At 42.5% G+C, this 22,704-nt stretch overlaps 2 protein-coding genes across 3 annotated transcripts in view; both read right to left on the bottom strand.

The window, feature by feature from the left end:
- Positions 1–3,278: 3,278 nt before the first annotated feature.
- dnajc9 (DnaJ (Hsp40) homolog, subfamily C, member 9) lies at positions 3,279–9,483 on the bottom strand. Of its 2 annotated transcripts, none has more exons than XM_027167938.2 (6): positions 9,266–9,483; positions 7,439–7,616; positions 7,003–7,143; positions 4,266–4,520; positions 4,094–4,180; positions 3,279–3,686 (listed from the first exon to the last, which is right to left on the bottom strand). In XM_027167938.2, the coding sequence occupies exons 2-6, from the start codon at positions 7,610–7,612 to the stop codon at positions 3,585–3,587; spliced, it is 759 nt and encodes a 252-aa protein (XP_027023739.1). In that variant the 5' UTR covers positions 7,613–7,616; positions 9,266–9,483; the 3' UTR covers positions 3,279–3,584. The 2 variants fall into 2 exon arrangements, with proteins under 2 accessions (XP_027023739.1, XP_027023738.1); XM_027167937.2 differs by having other exon boundaries at positions 9,237–9,482.
- A 3,834-nt stretch (positions 9,484–13,317) lies between these two features.
- Positions 13,318–22,704, bottom strand: part of usp22 (ubiquitin specific peptidase 22) — a 35,044-nt gene continuing 25,657 nt past the window's right edge. The window contains exons 7-13 of the mRNA XM_047817044.1: positions 22,515–22,620; positions 20,027–20,185; positions 19,089–19,215; positions 18,901–18,992; positions 15,631–15,693; positions 15,357–15,506; positions 13,318–14,669 (exon numbers count right to left, since the gene is read on the bottom strand). Coding sequence (XP_047673000.1) covers positions 14,627–14,669; positions 15,357–15,506; positions 15,631–15,693; positions 18,901–18,992; positions 19,089–19,215; positions 20,027–20,185; positions 22,515–22,620 — 740 coding nt within the window. The 3' untranslated portion in view covers positions 13,318–14,626. The remainder of the gene's footprint in view (positions 14,670–15,356; positions 15,507–15,630; positions 15,694–18,900; positions 18,993–19,088; positions 19,216–20,026; positions 20,186–22,514; positions 22,621–22,704) is intronic.

Here is a 22,704-nt window from a genome sequence, read left to right as displayed (position 1 = left end):
CTTAATGATAAATACATGTCTGACCTTTGGAACGAACCAAAAAAAACTAGAAATCGCATTCATGATGATTGATGGTGATTTTATTTCTTTGCCTACCTTGACACTAATGCATTAAGAGGAGGGGATCCCCTGTACCAAGATGGCGGTTCAATTGACGCATTCGTTCCAATGTACTGCCGTATACAAGGCGACATCTAGTGTATATATCTATGGCCTCCGTATTAGCAACAAGCTAACAGCTAACTAACATGTGACGTCACTCATGTTACAGCCTCGAGCCACGTGCACCATAAAAGAATATAGTTCAATAGTGTGCGTGTATGAGTGCATGTGAGTGTATGTGAGAATGTTTGGTGGTGCATGTGTGTGTTTGGGAGTGCGTGTGAGTCCATGAGAGTGTTTGGGAGTGTATGCATGTGAGTGAGTGTGTGTATGCAGGGCTGCATGGAAATCAGGTCTGCATGGAAATCAGGGCTTAATCTGAGTCATGAGAACATATTGTCACTCCCTGAAAGTTAATTTTTTACAAAGCCTTTGTGTTATTTTCTTGAAGTGCCTTGTAGTGGCTATTATTATCATTATTATCATTATTATTATTATTATTATTATTATTATTATTATTATTATTATTATTACTACATGTCGCTTAATATTCCATTAGTAAAACAATTAGCTCCATCAGAACATTTTCATGTCTATATCTCAATCTAAATCGAGTAAACTATTAAAGGCCAATCAAACAAGGTGTTGTTTTCATTCCATAATGTTATTTTAATTGTTGAAATAAAATAATTAAAGCTGCTTGAATGTTTATATTACATTCAGAATCAGTGAGTTCATTCCACTTGAATTTGTGTCCTGATACATGCCACTCACCACAATTCATGTAACATGTATAATTTAAAAAATAAAGTTGACTGGGTACTGGGATGGGCAACAAATCAGCATTCTGAGGCAGATGCAGGACACACAGTTCTGTCCTGTTTTAGATTTCTTTGCTCCACAGAATTCCACAATCGGCTCACAGAGTCCTGCTGGTGGTCCCAAAGCAGCCCATGAGGCTCTGGTTTCTGATAACTATCTTGATTGATTGGAATGACTTGTCAGCTTCCACCCTGATCTCCTGTCGCAGATAGAATGATTGGGAGGCAGCTTGTACCAGGGTGCTTGTGGCAGTGGCCTCTCAGTGTAGCGCAGGTGTAATACATCAGCCCCAAAATACAAGAAACAATACTGAATGCATGAGCCACCAGTACAATGGGAGTAAAAAACTGGGCTTTACAGCATTATATTCTTGTCGTCCTATTTCAGAATAAAAGCTTAAATGGAATTTATTTTGTTATAGTTTTATGGAACTCGTCAGATTTGTGTATCTAGTTGATAGCTAAATTTGTACTCAATCTAGTTAGCATATTTGAGATAAAAGTTTATAATGAACTACATGTGAAAAAGCATTTCATCTATGTACTGTATATTCATTGTAATTGATTGCTGCTGAAAAAAACAGGTCAGCAGAAAATGGCACAATTGGTTCGAAGTGTCAGAAAGGATACTCATCCAAAAACTCATACAATACCATTTAATAACCATGGTGAATAGAAAAGCATTTCCGCATGCACAAAAATTTAATCATAGAAATCTGAGGTTAGATTTTCCAGTCTTCAGCTCATCGGTTTCAGCAAGTTGAGTATAAAGTTGAATTTATACAAATTTCCTGGTCCCTTTTTGTCCGTTTTTTGCCTTAATGAGGCTCTAAACTAGCTTAGGATCATTTTGAGCTTAGTCTTGTCTACGTTTTTAAATGACTGACACCACAGACGACACCACACTGATCGGCCTGATCCAGGACGGTGACGAGTCTGCTAACAGACTGGATGTTGAACGGCTGGCTGTCTGGTGCAGCCTTAACAACCTGGAGCTGAACACGCTGAAGACAGTGGAGATGATCGTGGACTTCAGGAGAACCCCCCCTGCTCTCCCCCCACTCCCCATCATGCACAGCATTGTGACAGCAGTGGAATCATTCAGATTCCTGGGAACCACAATCTCCCAGGACCTGAAGTGGGACATTCACATTGACTCCATTGTGAAAAAGGCTCAGCAGAGGTTGTACTTCCTTCGCCAGCAGAGGAAGTTCAACCTGCCACAGGATTTGCTGAAACAGTTTTACACTGCCATCATCGAATCCATCCTCTGCACATCAGTGACTGTTTGGTTCGGCTCAGCTACCAAATTCGACCTCAGGAGACTACAGAGGGTAGTCCAGACTGCTGAGCGAATCATTGGCACAACAATCCCCACTCTCCAAGACCTGTACTTCTCCAGAGTGTGCAAAAGGGCAAAGTCAATCACTCTTCGAACTGTTGCCATCTGGTCGACGCTACAGAGCCCTGAGCACCAGAATGACCAGACATAGGAACAGCTTCTTCCCTCAGGCAATCCATCTGATGAACAATTGACATACACGGAACACACACTATTCTTACACTATTTACTTAAAACACATACTTACTTATTTATATTTCAATTTGCACATTTTTCCATTGTACATAAAACTATATTATATGTGTTCATGTCTCTTCGTTGCCATTCTGTTACACTGTGGAGCTTCTGTACTAGAACAAATTCCTCGTATGTGAAAACATACCTGGCAATAAAGATCTTTCTGATTCTGATTCTAAACTCGAGCTGGAAAGGACTCCAGAAGTTTGATCCACTTCAGATCACATCATTGTTGTCTGAACACATCACGTTTCAGCAGAACAAATTATGACCTTTTGAATAAAACAGTTAAAAAGGTCACGATCACCAAATTTCTAAATAATGACCTAGAAACTGTGCAGAATATTGAATATACTGAATATCTACAGATTCTTTGCTTTAAATATTAAAAAATATTCAGTTTATTTAAAAAAAAAAAATCCCAGCTTATGAATGTTGTCTGACATTTAAACCCCATGGTATGTCACTATGTCCTCATGCTGACATTTACATGGTAAATGACATCCTTTTTCTTTAATAAATAACTTTTTCTATTTAAAAAGAAATTCACTATTCAAATGTGTTGGTTTAGAAATCACAAATAGAGCTAATGCTCTTTGTATTCTAATGAAAAACATGAACATTTATTACATTTAGACTTTGTCCAAAACATTATACATTCAAATGCCACAAAAAAATGAGACCAGAGACAGGAGACCTACACTGGCAGGAGCTTAGGATCATTTTGAGCTTAGTCTTGTCTACGTTTTTAAACGACAACAAAAATAAAACTACAATAACTATGACTTGTTTATTAAATGATTAAAGAGCATAAATAACCAAACAGAACAATTAGAGAGACACCAGGAATATTATTTATGTCAAAAACAGGTACTGTTGCCAAGTAACAAATATTGCAGTTCATAGCTAGATAACAGTGACTGCTTTATTCAGAAGGTTTGCTGGGAGAACAGTTCCAGTCATGAAACTGTGGACAGAATATTGTAAGCATCAAGTAGAGCCCAAAGTTTAGAAGGCAGTAAAGTGGAAAATCTTCCCTCAGCTGGAGCCTCGACTGTGTCTTGGTTGCGATATTAAACGTTTCAGTTTTTCTTTGCCTTTTTCCCCCTGGATGACTTTTTGCAGTATTTGGCCTCCAAATCTGCCATAAACGAGTTAAAATCTTTTTCTTTGGACTTTCTTTGCTACAGAGAAAAAAAAAACACAAACAAAACACAAACACGTGAAAATATTTTTCATAAATTCAACAATAATTTTATTTTAAAATCAATTTTTAAATCATTTTAAAATTAAAAAAAAAAGTGCAACAATCCTGCAATTAGACACAGCAAAGGATTAAGTCTTATTTCTTTGCCACTAAACTAAACAAATAAGTGAAGCAGCTGTGTTTGATCCGAAATGTTTGTTTAACTAAATAAACTGCATTCGACTCTTTGACGGTTATTTATCTAGGTTTTAGACCCGCTTTCTCTTGTGTACATAGATTTCATCGAGATTGTCTTACTGCAACTAGATAGTGTTTTATTGAAGTTAACTAATTCTCTTCATGCCAAAATCTATAGTTACAGACGGCTCATAGTATGTATTTCACCTGCTGGATCATGGCCACTAGACTATCCTCTGTACTCAGCCCCAGCTCTTTTTGAAGCTCCTCTGCCTCTTGCTGCTCCTTCTCAGCCTGGACAACACAGATAGGTGACATTAATACCACAGGCAGACAAAGCTCATGGCATTGGGTAACAGTCAGGGGACCGACCACTGACCTTCCTCCTGCGGGTTCTCTTTTTCTTGATGCTTTCTTGAGTAAAGGCTCCGTAGGCTGGCACGTCTTTAGCGTCTACGGCTTGTTGCAGGATTTCACGCACACGAGGCTCGTCTTCGTGACTTCTGCACAGTGCTGAGTCCATGATGTGGTCCATGTCTCCCTCGTGCAGCAGGTAGAGCCTCAATAGGTCCTGTTTCTCTTCCTCAGAGTCTTTATACTGCTTCTCAAAGTCAAGTATTTCCTGCAAGGTCAACTGCATCGAGACGATTTTGTACAGATAAAAAAAAAAAGGAAAAAAAAAACTATTATTAATTACAGCATCTTCTGTTAGATTAGGACAGAAGGACTTTTGTTGAGCAAGGTGGGAGAATGGCTAATCGTTTCCCAGAATTCATTTGAATCCTGAATCCCTAAACAGCCAGTGACAATAAGGAAGCTTTTTAGAAACTCGGCTAGGATCAGTAGAGACTGTAACATTACACAGAATGTCCACACCCTGCCTAACACGGCTAACACGGCCCTACAACCCTGCTCTGACTCTCAGCTCCACTGTACACTGTATATTAACAATTATCATGTGTGGACAATTATAAAAACTAGTGAACAATAAATAAAAATATAAAAAACTTGTACTCAAAAAGCTGTAATCAACAGAAATTGATGTTGATTCCTGGGAGATGATTCTGTACCACTTCTGTTCGCAGTAATGTCATGAATCAGTATAGAGATGGTCCCAGAATGCAACGCAGCTAGATTTACAGTGTAATAGAAGAGACTAGAGATATCCAGGACAATGCTGTTAATGCAGCGTGTACAGATAAAGTGAGAGCGCTGGACATCGTTGCTTTAGGCAGAGAAGACCCACAATGCAGTTTAACTGCATGCAGCGGTGGTGTACAGAAATGTAGAGTTATTAACGTGCATTTTTATCCACTGCTAATTGTTAATTGACCAAATCAAATTCCTCAATCCAGTGAATCTAATCCATCAGGTGTCTGACTGGAGGTTTATACAGACTGGAGTCAAAATCCAGCACAGAAATATTATTGCATGCATTATACATTTTATTTTTAGATTATATAAGTTTTTAAAAAGATTTTTAACTTGTGAAAAGCATTTAAAGCATCCATGCTGTTATCCAATCACTTGGCATCATCATAACCCAGAAATGATTTCAGATTCATGTCAGAAACCTCTCTTTTTCTGTTTGTGTTCCTTTTCTTTGTTCATACAAAGATGTACTATAACGAAAGTCTCTCTACGACACTTTATTACAGATAAATATAGAGGAATGTCAGGGTTAAAGAAATTCATATCTTCCTGTACTTCTGTCTTTTCCCGTTAGGGGGCGCCACAGTGAATCATCTGCTTCCACCTAACTCTATGCTCAGCATCCTCTAACTCTCACAACAATTACCTTCATGTCCTCATTTAACACATCCATATATATCCCCTTTGACCTTCCTCTTAACCTCTTGAGCTCCATCCCCAACATCCTTCTACCAATATAACCATCTCCCTCCTCTGTACATGTCCAAACATCTCAATCTAGTCTCTCTGTCCTTGTCCCCAAAACAGACAACCTGAGCTGACCCTCTGATGTGCTCGTTCCTAATCCTGTTTATCATCGTCACTCCTAAAGACAAACTCAACATCCTCATCTCTGCTACCTCCATCTCTGTCTCATGTCTTTTCCTCACTGCTACAGTTTCTAACCCATACAGCAGAGCTGCTCTCACTACTGTCTTCTACACATTTCCTTTCATTCTTGCTGACTCTCCTGTCACACACTCCACTCCTGACTCTCTCCTGTCACACACACACCACTCCTGACTCTTCTCCACCCAATAAACCTGCCCACACTTGCCTCTTCACCTCTTCCCACACTCCCCATCACAGTGAATTGTTGACCCCAAATACCTTCCTCTTGGTCATGCACATGTATTGTCTTACTACGACTGTCTTTCGTTCCTCTTCTTTTTAGAGCAGACCTCCACCTTTCCACGTGTTCTTCCACCTGCTCTCTACTCTCACTACAGATCACAATGTCATCTGCAAACATCGTTGTCCACTGTGATTCCTGTCTGACTTCACCTCTCCATCATCACAGCAAACAAGCAGGGACTCAAAGCCGATTCTTGATGTATCCCCACCTCCACCTTCGACTTCTGTCTGACCTACAGCACATCTGACATCCTCATACAGTACCATAGCTCCTCCTGAACATCTCTGTACTTCACCATTAAGCATGAGCTGAGCATCTGAGCATGAAGCCATACTGCTGCTCGCCAATATCTACTTCCGTTCTTAGCTTAGCTTCCACTGCTCTTTCCCATAGCTTCAGTGATCATTCATCAACTTCCTACCTCTGTAGTTACAACCCTGCACATCTCACGAAACACTTCTCACGGCATCTTCTCACTCTCTAAAATCCTTCTGAACAATCTAGATGCTAAAATAACTTGTCTGATAAACATTTAAGAGTAAATATATTAAATGAATAAAATATGGACCCTTTAAGAACCCACAAGACAAAAGGGCAGACTACATACAGAAAAGGTGATGTATAGAAATACCCCTGTTCACATATTATTTTAAAATATGGCATGATTACATAGATAAGATTCTCTTCTACTTGACCATTGCTTTTAACATAAAATAAAATATTAGAAATCATAAAAAGTTGCGTTCTGCTTTTTAAATACAGAAATATTATTTCTAAATCAGTACCATACCTTTGGAAACAGCCTTCTCCAGTGTTCCTCCCAGTTGCGGTCTTGGTTGAGTGAATCAAATTCTTCATCTACTACACCTTGTTCATCATACACAGCTCTTTGGTCCTTGTTGCTCAATACAGCGTAGACTTTTCCTAGTACCTGTTTAGCACATCCGATATCAGGACAGCTATATAAGTACTTTTTTATTGGTCTGTTTCATTCAATTTCTATTTACTCTTGCTGAAAATAAAGTACTGTGAAGGACAAGATGTTGTGCAGAGACTGAAGGACATCTTATAAGATTATCTGATTTCACTTCAGGAAAAAAAAAAGCTGTTCAAAACCGGTGTAATGATTTGATCACTCACATTTAAATACAAATGTATATATTTAAGAAAAAAGAAAACACTCCAGATGAGTTTCAAAATGAAAGCGTGACACGGTGCAGTCCTACCTGAAACTTGACGGTGGCTTCCTGATCTCCAGGTGCTCTGTCTGGGTGAACATTCAGAGAGAGTTTATAATAACCCCGTCGTATCTCTGCGTCTGACGCCTCCTTCGCCACGCAGAGCACCTCGTAAAGGTTGGATGTGTTGAAAAGCTCTGCACATTGCTGTAACAATCCCATGGTCCTGGAATAACAGAATTAACTCAGTGTTTTAACATGGACTGGTTTTAGTGAGACACTAAAGAGCTGCTACAGTTATGTAAGGACATTTTTCTCAGATGTGTCTAATTCGCTTTATGGAAAGCTGTCCGGTCTATTCACGATACATGAAATGTACAATTCACATCATGGAAATTAAGCTTCTTGTTTATTATGCAATTGGAAAACCAGGAAAACTAGAGGTCCCCACAACCATTGCCTGTTTCACACTGGATGCATAAGCAGATCAGGACGAGTGTATTTTCCCCCAGCACCCATGTTAAGTGGTACAAGGCACATTAGTGGGCCACGTCAGTCAAGGCTCCAAGTCGAGGATCTGGGTTCAAGCCCCTGCTGCCACTGTTGGGCCCTTGAGCAAGACCCCTAACCCTCTCTGCTCCATGGGGTGCTGTATTTAGACTGACCCTGAGCTCTGACACAAAACTCCTGTAATGTACGTGACAATATAAAGTCTCCCTACACATTAAACTACACTACAGAGTAGATATCAATTTCCTGGTTGGTCTGAAACACTTCCAGCCTTTTTGGAAACTGCAGGGCTGTCGAGTGTCACGCATTGAGAGTGACAGTCACGCATTTCGGTCTTTTCTCACGCTCTCCCACCACACATCGTATTTCTCACGCAGAAAAACTTTTTGACTGTTTATCATATATTTAATAAGCCGCAGCGCCCAAAATGTATCAGTCCGCACCGCTGTCTCTATGGAACCGAGCAGGAATCAAGCGCGTCTCAGTTCTTAGTCGAGCCTGACACTTATCAGCCAATCAAAAAAATAGGCTACACAACAGCCAATCAGAAAATAGCACTATCTGGTTAAGATTTAGAGAGGGTATTTTCGATGGTCATGATTTCATTGTCCTCAATCATGACCCTAAAAATGGCTGGGCTTGAGCCGAACTGTGTTATATGGGAGCAACATTACAAATGATAAAGGGGTCCAAAAAGGCAACAAACACTTACAATAAACACCACCAGTCATAATCTCTCTCTCTCTCTCTCTCTCTCTCTCTATCAATCACTCACACACATACACAAATTAATAAATGGGGTTGGAGATGTCACGCTTGGCTGTCTTCAAAACCTGATAGCCCTGAAACTGTTAGTAATTTTTTTTTTTAAACAGCTTCATGTGTGAAGTGATCTCCATGTTCCCTGTTCAGGTCCATCACAACCTTCTGACAGCCTTGACACTGATTTGCTTTGGACACACAAACACTTTAGGTGACTTTAAAGCTCTGTTTCCTGCTAAATATCCACTCACTAATCAAATACTTTGTGTATTCGGTCACATTTAGGGATTTAAAAATAAAAAATATATATATATATATATATATATATATATATATATATATATATATATATATATATATATATATATAGCTACGGTTATATTAAATGGTCATCGTATTAGAATATAAAGTTCAGAGGATTTCAGCTACAGAGATTCATAACAAGCTGAAATATAAAAACACAGCAGTTAGCATTGTGGCTACTGTGCACTAAAACAGCTCTGACAGGCGCGAAACTGCACATTTACACCTTCAAATAAAATAAACAACTTTTTTAAAATTATTTTTCACTTACGCACAAAATCAGTATCCGACTTTTTATACCTGGTCCGAAAGCTTTTTCCTCTTGCTGACACAAAACAAGCAGCAACACAGGAGCAAAATTTACCGCTCACTTAGGAAAAAGGGCACGTTACAAACCACATGATGCTCACTATATACATAGGGTGCGACGGAGGAGGCACGCCGACATCGTGCTGAGGAAATAACTAACTTAACGTGTTAGAGAATCTCACATAATATCTGTTGGTGATGTTTTCTTACGGAATGTATGTCTGCTTGCGTTAAACCAGTGCGCTATATATACTGCTCATGAATCGTCAGCGAGTAGTGACTAGGGAATAAGGAAAGCGATTTGGGACACATCCATGTTTGGGCTCTTCTTCTACGGTTTATTATGATGATACATAAAGCATTGCTGCCTCCCAATGGGAAGGCGTAATTAACTGGTAGGAAATTTATATATACGCTGCTCAAAATAAATAAAGGGAACACTTAAGCAACACATCCTAGATCTGAAGGAATGAAATAGTCTTATTAAATATTTTGTTCTTTACATAGTTGAATGTGCTGACAACAAAATCACACAAAAATAATCAATGTAAATAAAATGTATTAACCCATGGAGGTCTGGATTTGGAGTCGCACTCAAAACTGAAGTGGAAAAACACACTACAGGCTGATCCAACTTTGATGTAATGTCCTTAAAACAAGTCAAAATGAGGCTCAGTAGTGTGTGTGGCCTCCACGTGCCTGTATGACCTCCCTACAACACCTGGGCTGCTCCTGATGAGGTGGCGGATGGTCTCCTGAGGGATCTCCTCCCAGACCTGGACTAAAGCATCCGCCAACTCCTGGACAGTCTGTAGTGCAACGTGGCATTGGTGGATGGAGCGAGACATGATGTCTCAGCAGAACGTTCTCCACGGCGTCTCCAGACTCTATCACGTCTGTCACACCTGCTTTCATCTGTGAAGAGCACAGGGCGCCAGTTGCGAATTTGCCAATCTTGGTGTTCTCTGGCAAATGCCAAACGTCCTGCCCGGTGTTGGGCTGTAAGCACAACCCCCACCTATGGACGTCGGGCCCTGACCGTTTGAGCAGACACATACACATTTGTGGCCTGCTGGAGGTAAATTTGCAGGACTCTGGCAGTGCTCCTCCTGTCCCTCCTTGCACAAAAGCGGAGGTAGCGGTCCTGCTGCTGGGTTGTTGCCCTCCTACGGCCTCCTCCACGTCTCCTGATGTGCTGGCCTGTCTCTTAGTAGTGCCTCCATGCTCAGGACACTACACTGACAGACACAGCAAACCTTCTCGCCACAGCTCCCATTGATGTGCCATCCTGGATGAGCTGCACTACCTGAGCCACTTGTGTGGGTTGTAGACGCCGTCTCATGCTACCACTAGAGTGAAAGCACCGCTAGCATTCAAAAGTGTCCAAAACTTCGGCCAGAAAGCATAGGACCTGGGAAGTGGTCTGTGGTCACCACCTGCAGAACCAGAACTCCTTTATTGGGGTGTCTTGCTAATTGCCTATAATTTCCATATACAGGTGCTGGTCATAGAATTAGAATATCATCAAAAAGTTGATTTATTTCACTAATTCCATTGGTATATTATATTCATTCATTACACACAGACTGATATATTTCAAATGTTTATTTCTTTACTTTTGATGATTATAACTGAAAATTAGGGAAAATCCCAAATGCAGTATCTCAGAAAATTAGAATATTAGAAATATATAGAAAATAATAGAATAATAATACATAATAATAATAAATAATAGAAATCTGGGCCAACTGAAAAGTATGAACATGAAAAGTATGTGCATGTACAGCACCGAATACTTAGTTTGGGCTCCTATTGAGTGAATTACTGCAGCAATGCGGCGTGGCATGGAGTCAATCAGTCTGTGCTCAGGTGTTATGTATGAGGGCCCAGGTTGCTCTGATAGTGGCCTTCAGCTCTTCTGCATTGTTGGGTCTGGCATATCGCATTTTCCTCTTCACATGGGGGGGGGGGGGTCCATCATGGCCTAATGATTAGAGAGTCTGACTCCTAACCCTAAGGTTGTGGGTTCGAGTCTCGGACCGGCCACGACTGAGGTGTCCTTGAGCAAGGCACCGAACCCCCCAACTGCTCCGCGGGCATCACAGCATGAATGGCTGCCCACTGCTCCGGGTGTGTATTTTCACAGTGTGTGTGTGTGTTCACTGCTGTGTGTGTACACTTTGGATAGGTTAAATGCAGAGAACAAATTCTGAGTATGGGTCACCAGTAGGGTTAACGTCAGGTGAGTTTGCCAATTAACAGGGATCCCATGGTCCTTAAACCAGGTACTGGTAGATTCGGCACTGTGTGCAGGTGCCAAGTCTTGTTGGTCAATGAAATCTGTATCTCCATAAAGATAGTCTTTTTTAATGGAATCAGTGAAATAAACTTTTAGATGATATTCTAATTATATGACAGCACCTGTATATACACATACACATTATATAGATGTATGTGTGTGTGTGTGTGTGTATATATATATATATATATATATATATATATATATATATATATATATACACACACACACACACACACACACACATCTATAGATTTGTTATAGATATATCTCTCAAACTCTCAAGTTAGAAAGCCTGAGGTATAAACCTGATGGTTGTGAATCAGATCATGGAGGACATTCCAGGAGAAGGATTTGCTGTTCCTTTGTGTTTCTTACCAAACTCTCAGAAACTCCATGAGAAGTTTCATTATGATGGCTTGACATCCTCTAGTGGGACCTCTGCTCACAGCTCAGCACCACCCAGGTTCACACTGAGCATGTGACATGAATACAAGTTTCTGCAAATGCCTGGGGGTCATTATGCTGGTCGCAGCATCATCCAGCATGACTGGCTTGGCAGCGGGTCAACGGACGGTCTGGCGTATGAGGAATATCCTTGGAGTGTCAAACAGACCTCCATGTACTGCTGTTAGTACAGGGATGTGATCCTCAGAGCCATTGTCAGAACTAAAACTGGCACAATGGGTTCTTCTTGGTGCATGACAATACATGGCCTGACAAAGCGCTTAGCCAGTTTCTGAAAGCATTGATGCCACTGACTCACTGAAATACATTATGAGTTGCCATGATGAAATTCCTGCAATGTCGATCAGCTTTAATTTCATGTTTATAGCCTTGATTTTCTGTGTGACTTTGAATCCCCCTTTTTTGTGTATTATTTTTAATTAAATATATATTTAGATATTTACATTATACGCAATAAATATATACATCTAAATATATAGAGTAAGCACCACAGTAAGAACTAGCATATGTATGAAATGATGTGTGATGTGTTAATACAGGACAATTATGTATTATAAGGGACCTTAAGCACAGTACATCAGTGACATTGACGAGTGCAGCTGCAATATTAAAATGTAGCTTCAGTGAGTCGAACTTATTTTAGTTTATGGTCCATGTTACACCTTGTACAATGACGGCTGGACCAAATTCAATTCATTCAGCAGACCAATAACAGCTACTCTTAAACCGGTTCCTTTATCAGCATCTGACGAGTATGTTGTGGCAAGAAATCTGACATTTTGCCAAAAAATTTACAATAAAAATATAAAAAGTGATTTCCTGTTTTTGTCCACAGCGTCCTTGATCATTTTGACTGCTTGTTTCTCAATCAGACAATAGAACATTTTAAACTACCCCCCTCCACACACACACACCCAGCTCAGTGTCACAGATGTACTGAGACCTCCCTCCACAAATGATACAGGCCCAGTGGTTGCCATAGCAACAGATGAGCTACAGTCAGTAGTTGCGACCTGTGGCCACCTGATAACGGCCAATTTATCCACATCAGCTTCTGATGAAAGAAAAAAATGATTTCATTTAAACGGGGAGAAAATGTACTGTACATACATATTCACCCTGTTGTTGTGAAACCCTTAGTATAGCTTTGTGGAAAGAGCAGCATAAAATGTTCAGCTTGCTAATGACAAACACATATAATCATCATCATGACAGTGGGTGCATATACCTTGCCACTAAGTGCATGTGTGTCTTAAATCTTAAATGAAACACCACCTTGTTCATTGATCTGTTTTATATACATACATATGATACATACGTACATACTATACATACATACATGATTAACATTTATAAAAACCTCACTCTGCCCCCAAAGTCTTTTACAATCCAGTTTAGACAGCATGCCAAGTTTAAGTACTGATTCAGTACACACACACACACACACACACTCACTTACAACAACACAAGCACACACGCAATCACACACACACACACACACACACACAATCACACACACACACACACGCACACACACACACACACTATCCTAGCAACACGTGGCAGGGCTAACACTGCTGAATCAAGCCATGTCAGGACGCACCGTACAAGAACGTTCCATGTCCATAACGCATCACCGAACCTTGACGAGAAGCCTTTGCCATCCGAACTTGCAACAATTCACAAACAATAACTAAATTTTCAGTTAAAGACACATGAGACATAGCTGCATTTCTTAAAAAAACAAAACAAAACAAAACAAAACAGCAGAAATGTGAGAAAGACAAAAGATGCAGGTGGGGAAAGTATCTCAAACAAGAGTTCAATGTCTTATAAAAATAGATGTACATATATACACACTTGATATTTCCCTGCCCTCGATCATAAAAGACAAAAAACACACACAAACAAAAAAAAAAACCAGATGCAGTGTGAGAGAAAGAATCATGAGAACTGATGTGTGCGACGTGCCGAACTTATTCACGCTCCATCACTTCACCCAGCCAGATGGGGAGAAACATGTGCAGGACTTTACAGGTGTACAGTGTTTTCAAACGGAATTCACAGAATGGAAAAACTATCAACAATTTCCACAGAACGTTTGGTACCATGTAGTTTCGTTTTGTTTGCATTCAGGCTGATAATGCATGAAATAAAGAGAAAGATCTTTCCTCGTGGGGTGTGGTGTTTGAAATGCTTGGTCATTCTGAGGTCACGAGGAAACCGGATCATGGACTAAAGAAAAATCAATCAAATGTGTGTGTGTGTGGAAAAGGCATAAAACTGAGGCTGAGCTAGATAAACTGCCCTACCATCCTGTCTTCTCACGTGTAAACAGACACCAGCTTCATCTTCTGTCACTTTTCACTCACTTCTCAGCTAGCTATGCATTTGGTTATTATTTTATTGGATTTACGCTAGGAATAATGATCGTAGTTATGCGTGTTTTTGCCGTTTCTGCCGCCCCCAGCTGTACTCGTGAGAGCCTGACTGCCTGCTTTGCTTTTCTGCTCTTCTTTCTCCATCCCATTCACTCTTCTGGTCCTTCTCTTTAGGTGTCCATCTTCAACATCTGATTTTGGAGGTTACTCATACTCAAGGAACTGTTTATGATAAAAGAGCAGATACCTGCAAAAAAAAAAGAACAGAAATAACTCTTAAAATAAGGAGTGACTGGAGGATGCACATAATATAATGGATGATACCCGTGGCCTCGTTTATCAGTCCTACTCGTTTTTTTCCCCCACCAATCATATTCCTTACTTCTGTGGATCTCAGCCCTTGTGTATCTAGCTGCAACTCCTTCAAAAAAGTAGGCTGGATTTCGCAACACAGTCCCTCTGGACTCGTCCTGAATTGTACAAAAGCAGCCTACGTTTCTCAGCACAGCGGACGTGACTAGACTGAAGTTCGGCTGTGCGATCGCTTACTACTGTTGGCGTGTGTGAATGCTCCTCTTTGTGCACCACAACTGTCCTTAATGTTTAAGAAAGCATTATTACAGAATGTGTCTTTCCTGCATCATTACGGTTTCATTTAATGGTAGATCTTCAATCCACAAAGTAAACTTTGTGCCCTCTAAATATGGATGTATTTCTGTGTCTATACTGCTGATAAACTGCTGAGAGCCCAGATGGTTCAATCCATCACGTCATTACATTCCAAAGTCCCATATAAGCTGCCATTGTGTGGAATGAATTCTTGCTTTTTAGGATGTACTTTAGTATGCGATCACCTTCCTATAGCTGCCACACGCTCAACAGATATGCTAGTAATCTGGTTTGAGGCACGGCTCTAAACGTGAGCGTGACTGACCCTTCACTGTCCAGCACGTCCTTAATGCTGGCTTTAGTGATGATGGCGTCGTCACATTTAAACCATTGGTCCTTATGCTGGCGGATGAACGTGGTGTAATGGCCGCTCTCCAGTGTGCCCTGATGATTCACTACAGCAAAGAGAGAATACCTACAAACAGTAGGGAGGGGAAATATGGAAAGATGGCCGACAATAAGATTCATGATGAACAGCCGGGAAACACCAGCACGGCACAGTGACTGATGAGGAGGTAAAGACACGAGGATGCACTTACTTATTATCGTTGTTTAATGAATCTACTGGCTGCTGGTACTGTCCGTTCATCCGGCTCTCTTTACTGTAAACACAAACATTTATTATTCATACAGTTTTCTCAGCATGTGGGCAAACTCGCGTCTCCTGAATACATCAAGGTTCACAATACCCTGAATCTGGGTACTACAAGAAGTGTGTGTTTGTGAGAGTGATAGAGAGAGAGAGAGAGAGAGAGAGAGAGAGAGAGAGAGAGAGAGAGAAGGAGTGGGGAGAGAAAGAGAAAGTCTGAGAAAGAGAGAGTGAGTGAGAGGGCAAGAAAGAGGGAGGGAGAGAGAGGGGGAGCAAGCGAGAGAGAGAAAGAATGAGTAAGGGAGAGAGAGTGTGAAAGAGCGAGAGCCCGTCATCTGCATGCTGCTATCATGTTGGTCACTGCAGGTGGCTGATGGACCGAGAATTCTGAGCAGTTCACACGCTACAATCAATTAAAGCTGAGGATTGAAGCCTGCAGGTTAATGGATTTTGGCTCTGGTTCTTTTTATTCTGATATTCTAGAACAGGGGAGTCAAACTCAGTCACAGTGGGCCAAAATATAAAACTGAGATAAAGTCCAAGGGCCAAACTGAATATTTATTGACAAATTAACTGCAATTGATCTGTAATGTTCAACCTTTTTCATATGGAAACATATTTAGTTTTGCTTAAACACAGGATTTGGAACAACCAGAGCTTGATATTACAAACACATAAGAAAGTAAATTTGAAATAAAAGACACATCAGTGGTGTTCATTTCACAAACTTTGACCATACACTTTTTGACAAACTCTCCCTCATTAAAGGGCCAGGCAGATTTTGCCATCTCTGCTGCCACAACGCCAGCCTATACAGCAGCTTCACTTTTTGATTTAGCTTTCATGAACATAGTCTGCCGGGAAACCAGACTTTTTTTCATCTCCTCGGCCTTCTGGAGCTTCTGCTTTACGTCCAGGTCCTTATACTTCTCATAATGTTTAGTTTCATAGTGTCTTCTTATGTTATATTCTTTCGTTACAGACACGTTAGCTCCGTTAGCACACAAGACAAACAGGTCTGTCCTTTATATTTGTGAACAGATAATCTGCCTCCCTCCTGTCTTAAAAGCTCCTATTGTCCATCTTTCGTTTGCCCATTTTTGTGGAGGGTGGAATTAACTTGCCCGATGTGACTGTAGCATGTTTGTTAATGACTTTCAATAGAGAACGAGGGGCGCTTGCTGTTCATGACTACGTGTCAATACAGTGGCAAGGCATTCTGGGATTTGTAGTATTAGCGATGCATGCGGCTAGCCTGCTGTAATGCACATTTGATATGATCTTGCGGGCCAAATATAATTACACCGTGGGCCAGAGTTCGACACCGCTGTTCTAGACCAAATTTTCAAATATACACAGATATTATAATACATTATTTATGTATATTCATGTCCAAGCTAAAATTCTGATCCATTCCGATTTCAAACCAAATGTCTTCAGTTCGCCTTTCTAATAGCTTCAGGCTTAACCAACATGGACAGCTTCAGGCTGGGAAAAGACCTTATGACTATTTTTCTAGTATTCAAGTCATTTCTTCACACAGAACTACCTCACTCACCGGGGTTTGATTTATTTATTTATTTTGCACCATTCTGAGAAAGCTCTAGAGACTATTGGTATAAAACCTCCATGAGACAGTTTCTGAAACACTAAAACCAGCCCATCTGGAGCCAACAACCATGCGACGTTAGTCACAGTAATCAAGACTTTTTCCATCATTCTGTGTGACGTAAAGCTTGATCAAAGTTCTTGTCCTGCATGTGCATGATTTCATCATTATTAGGAAATGAACATGTTGACAGTGAATACAACCCCCCCCTACATGCATAGTTACTGTAAATAGACGTGGATATTGTCCTTATTTTAAGACCCGTGAAAGCATGTACAGTATCTCGTTGTTAAAAATCATCGATGAGCAGAGAAGTATGGAAGAATTTCCAAAACACCATGAAGGCTTTTGTCAACAAAGTAGAGAAAATGGGAGATCACGCAACCTCTCAAAAGAAATGCACAATATGCTCAGCTCACTTAGTCAAACTGTTTGATAATCCTGTCAGTAAATTTCAAAACCATTTGACACCAGCTAACCATCAACATTCAAACATGATCAGAAGAGAGACTGAGCAATCTGCATTTGCAAAGTGTCCACCATCTCCAGAGAGGACACGGACTGTGCTACTGACTTAGATGTAAACATACAAGTTCTGCAAAGGAGTTAAGAGTTGAACTTGAACAGTGAGCTGGTACAGCAGAACACACACGGTACGGAGTATATGCAGTACGTGCATTCTGTTACACACTTAACCGTCAGAGCCCCGGCTTACTCGGAGCGAACCTTTCCCCCAAATGGGCTGAGATTCTGAGATCCATGGAGCTCATCACGTGTAAAGACAGAAGACAAAACGATTCTGCATGTGCCGAGATGGCGTGACAGGTCAGCCATCCTTACATGTGCTTGGCAGGCATACCTGGTGAAATATTCAGGCAATGTCATGCTAAATTTTTCTGCTGACTTCAGGCCAAACACAACCACAAAGTGAATGTTCTTCAATCTGGTAATAAAGAAGTTAACAGTCCTGGGCTTGGAGCCTCTCCTCATCCACATGGTGGCAATTAAGCTAATGAAGCTCTGTTCAAGAATCCACCATATTTCAACACATTATTAGAGCAAATTTACTGCCCCTTAGTGGTGGGAGGTGATTTTAATGTGGCCTTAAAACTCTCACCCCGATATAACAGCTAATGCAGCTTCTAAAAAGGTATTAAACAAATCATTAAGGATTAAAACCAGCATTAAGCCCAAGCCCCAAAGTGGTGTTTCATCATATTACTTTGTACGTACGAGTTCACATGAAGGGCGTTCTCGACATTAAGAAGAAGAACGGGCCTTTATTATGAAGCCTTTATTATGGCCACATAAACATTACAGCACAGTGGAATTCTTTTCTTCACATACCCCAACTGAGAGGTTGGGGTCCACGTCTTCCTCCCTGAAAGCAGAACACGATACTGTATGATCGCGCTCAGATTTTAACAGACGTGTGCAGGCTAGTCTGTGTCCACTTTGTGCGCATGCGTGTTATTTCTTTTACGATAATGAAATGATGTTAATTGTATTGCAATAACACGTGAAGAGATGACCTGGGGTCGGTGTGCTAAACAGAGGGAACAGAACATGAGCAACTAAACAAAAACCAAAACTCTACCGAATATTATTTACCTGGAGGCCATGAAGGGAGTCATATCAAGCTCTAATGGAAACGAGACGTACGTGGTGATTTTCCTTCGAAGCTTTGCCGAATGCTCAAACCTCTGATCACATGTGAAGAAACAACAGAATTCAGAGTAGGTTAGATTATTTTATTTAAGAAAAGTCAGTTAAACACAGACAAACAGACAGACACTCACTTTGAGGTGAAAGCAAGCCACAATGGGAAGCCTCTTCATTGTCAGCTGCTTGGTGGACTCCTGGTAACTATGGCAACCACTGCATTTGATTTTGGCACTGCTTCCTAAGTGCTCGGGTCGTGTAAATCTGCGGCACAGGTACACAAGCCCGGGTATTTACCTGGTGTGGAGCTCAGATACGCTTAATGCCGTGATGAGTTTATGGCCGTCTGTACGTTGTAGCGAGTGACGTGGTAGTAGTGAGATTGTAGTGAGTGAGATTATAACTATATAATTGTTGTAATGAGATTAGAGCTGTAGACAATGTAGTCATGTATCACCTGAATACTTGTGGTAATGTGTGGGGATTGTGGCTAAGAACGTGCAGCAGGGAGATTATGGCTGTAGTCGTGTCGTGCCGAGTTTACGGGTGTAGACGTTTTAAGGTCGGTGAGATTTGGAGAGAGATTATGGCTAAAGACATCGAGGGTGAGATTACGGCTATAGACGGGTTGTAGTTACTGAGATTAGTAGTAAGTGAGATTCCAGGTGTAGGGGTGAGATTATGGCTGTAAAACTGTTGGGTTTAATGAGATTATGGCAGTAGGAGTGAGACTAGAGCTGTAAATATGTTGTAGACAGTGAGATTTCGGGTGTAGATGTGAGATTACGGCTGTAGATGTACTGTATGGCCCGTGACGGGAGATTATTGAAGTGAGAATATAATCCATTAACAGCCATAATCTGTAATCTAATAATAGTGAGATTACGGCTGTAGACATATTGTAGTGAAAACCACTAAATTATATGCTTACAATGTACAGTAGATCCATTCTAACCAGGATTTGCAATGAGAATTTGATGAAGCTACACATCATCTTGCGCATTTTGTTTATTCCAGATCAGACTATAGCGTTCATTGTGGTTGTGAGTACAGCAGCTAGTGTGTGTGTGTGTACCTGCGTAAGCAGTCCGTCAGTGTGGTAGCTCCACTTGGATGGCTCTCTCCGTTCACCACGCTCCCATCAGAGCCAGGACTGAGTGGCCAGAACGGCGTAGACGAACCAGGAAGGTCTAAGCTGATGTCCCAGAAAGGGTCTATTGTTGTTGATACACCACTACAAACAGGATGAAGAGTGTTCTACTAAAGATCTTCATATTGCTTTTGACTTCATATTGCTTTGCAAAAGTTTATTGCACTCTAACTCCAGTCAGCAGTTAGCAGTTGATGTTAAAAAACCTCATTCAAATGCTATCGCTTTTGATCTGATTTAAAGATGCTTGATAGCAGACCCTCACTATAGAACACGCACTATGCACACACACACACACACACACACAGAGAAAGTGCGCACACGCAAGAGCACACACAGGCAGGTGCGCACACGCAAGAGCACACACAGGCAGGTGCGCACACGCAAGAGCACACACAGACAGGTGCACTCACTCTCGCACACACACAGACAGGTGCACTCACTCTCGCACACACACAGACAGGTGCACTCACTCTCGCGCGCACACAGACAGGTGCACTCACTCTCGCGCGCACACAGACAGGTGCACTCACTCTCGCACACACACAGACAGGTGCACTCACTCTCGCACACACACAGACAGGTGCACTCACTCTCGCACACACACAGACAGGTGCACTCACTCTCGCACACACACAGACAGGTGCACTCACTCTCGCACACACACAGACAGGTGCACTCACTCTCGCACACACACAGACAGGCGCACACGCAAGAGCACACACAGGCAGGTGCACTCACTCTCGCACACACACAGACAGGTGCACTCACTCTCGCGCACACACAGACAGGTGCACTCACTCTCGCGCACACACAGACAGGTGCACTCACTCTCGCACACACAGACAGGTGCACTCACTCTCGCACACACAGACAGGTGCACTCACTCTCGCACACACACAGACAGGTGCACTCACTCTCGCACACACACAGACAGGTGCACTCACTCTCGCACACACAGACAGGTGCACTCACTCTCGCGCACACACAGACAGGTGCACTCACTCTCGCACACACACAGACAGGTGCACTCACTCTCGCACACACACAGACAGGTGCACTCACTCTCGCACACACACAGACAGGTGCACTCACTCTCGCACACACACAGGCAGGTGCACTCACTCTCGCACACACACACAGACAGGTGCACTCACTCTCGCACACACACAGACAGGTGCACTCACTCTCACACACACACAGACAGGTGCACTCACTCTCGCGCACACACAGGCAGGTGCACTCACTCTCGCGCGCACAGACAGGTGCACTCACTCTCGCACACACACAGACAGGTGCACTCACTCTCGCACACACACAGACAGGTGCACTCACTCTCGCACACACACAGACAGGTGCACTCACTCTCGCACACACACAGACAGGTGCACTCACTCTCGCACACACACAGACAGGTGCACTCACTCTCGCACACACACAGACAGGTGCACTCACTCTCGCGCACACACAGACAGGTGCACTCACTCTCGCGCACACACAGACAGGTGCACTCACTCTCGCACACACACAGACAGGTGCACTCACTCTCGCACACACACAGACAGGTGCACTCACTCTCGCACACACACAGACAGGTGCACTCACTCTCGCGCGCACACAGACAGGTGCACTCACTCTCGCGCGCACACAGACAGGTGCACTCACTCTCGCGCACACACAGACAGGTGCACTCACTCTCGCGCACACACAGACAGGTGCACTCACTCTCGCGCACACACAGACAGGTGCGCACACGCAAGAGCACACACAGACAGGTGCGCTCACTCTCGCACACACACAGACAGGTGCACTCACTCTCGCACACACACAGACAGGTGCACTCACTCTCGCGCACACACAGACAGGTGCACTCACTCTCGCGCACACACAGACAGGTGCACTCACTCTCGCGCACACACAGACAGGTGCACTCACTCTCGCACACACACAGACAGGTGCACTCACTCTCGCACACACACAGACAGGTGCACTCACTCTCGCGCACACACAGACAGGTGCACTCACTCTCGCGCACACACAGACAGGTGCACTCACTCTCGCGCACACACAGACAGGTGCACTCACTCTCGCACACACACAGACAGGTGCACTCACTCTCGCACACACACAGACAGGTGCACTCACTCTCGCACACACACAGACAGGTGCACTCACTCTCGCACACACACAGACAGGTGCACTCACTCTCGCACACACACAGACAGGTGCACTCACTCTCGCACACACACAGACAGGTGCACTCACTCTCGCACACACACAGACAGGTGCACTCACTCTCGCACACACACAGACAGGTGCACTCACTCTCGCACACACAGACAGGTGCACTCTCGCACACACAGACAGACAGATACACACACACACAGACAGATACACACACACAGTGCCTTACTGGCAGACTTGACACGTGACGTCTGACTGCAAGCCTCCGGTGAAGATTTGGTCAATGATGCAGTTGCAGTGATTGGGGTTGTTGGCCTTCTTCCCATTGTCATCCCCTTGGTGGACAATCAGTGCAGCACATGAATGCAAGCAGACACAAAGTGTGGTTAGAAAAAACAAGCACTGCAGAAAAGCCCATC

This window comes from Tachysurus fulvidraco, chromosome 8 (assembly GCF_022655615.1).
Source record: "Tachysurus fulvidraco isolate hzauxx_2018 chromosome 8, HZAU_PFXX_2.0, whole genome shotgun sequence".
In the NCBI taxonomy this organism is placed as follows: domain Eukaryota; kingdom Metazoa; phylum Chordata; class Actinopteri; order Siluriformes; family Bagridae; genus Tachysurus; species Tachysurus fulvidraco.
This window is presented reverse-complemented; position numbering and strand designations above follow the sequence as displayed.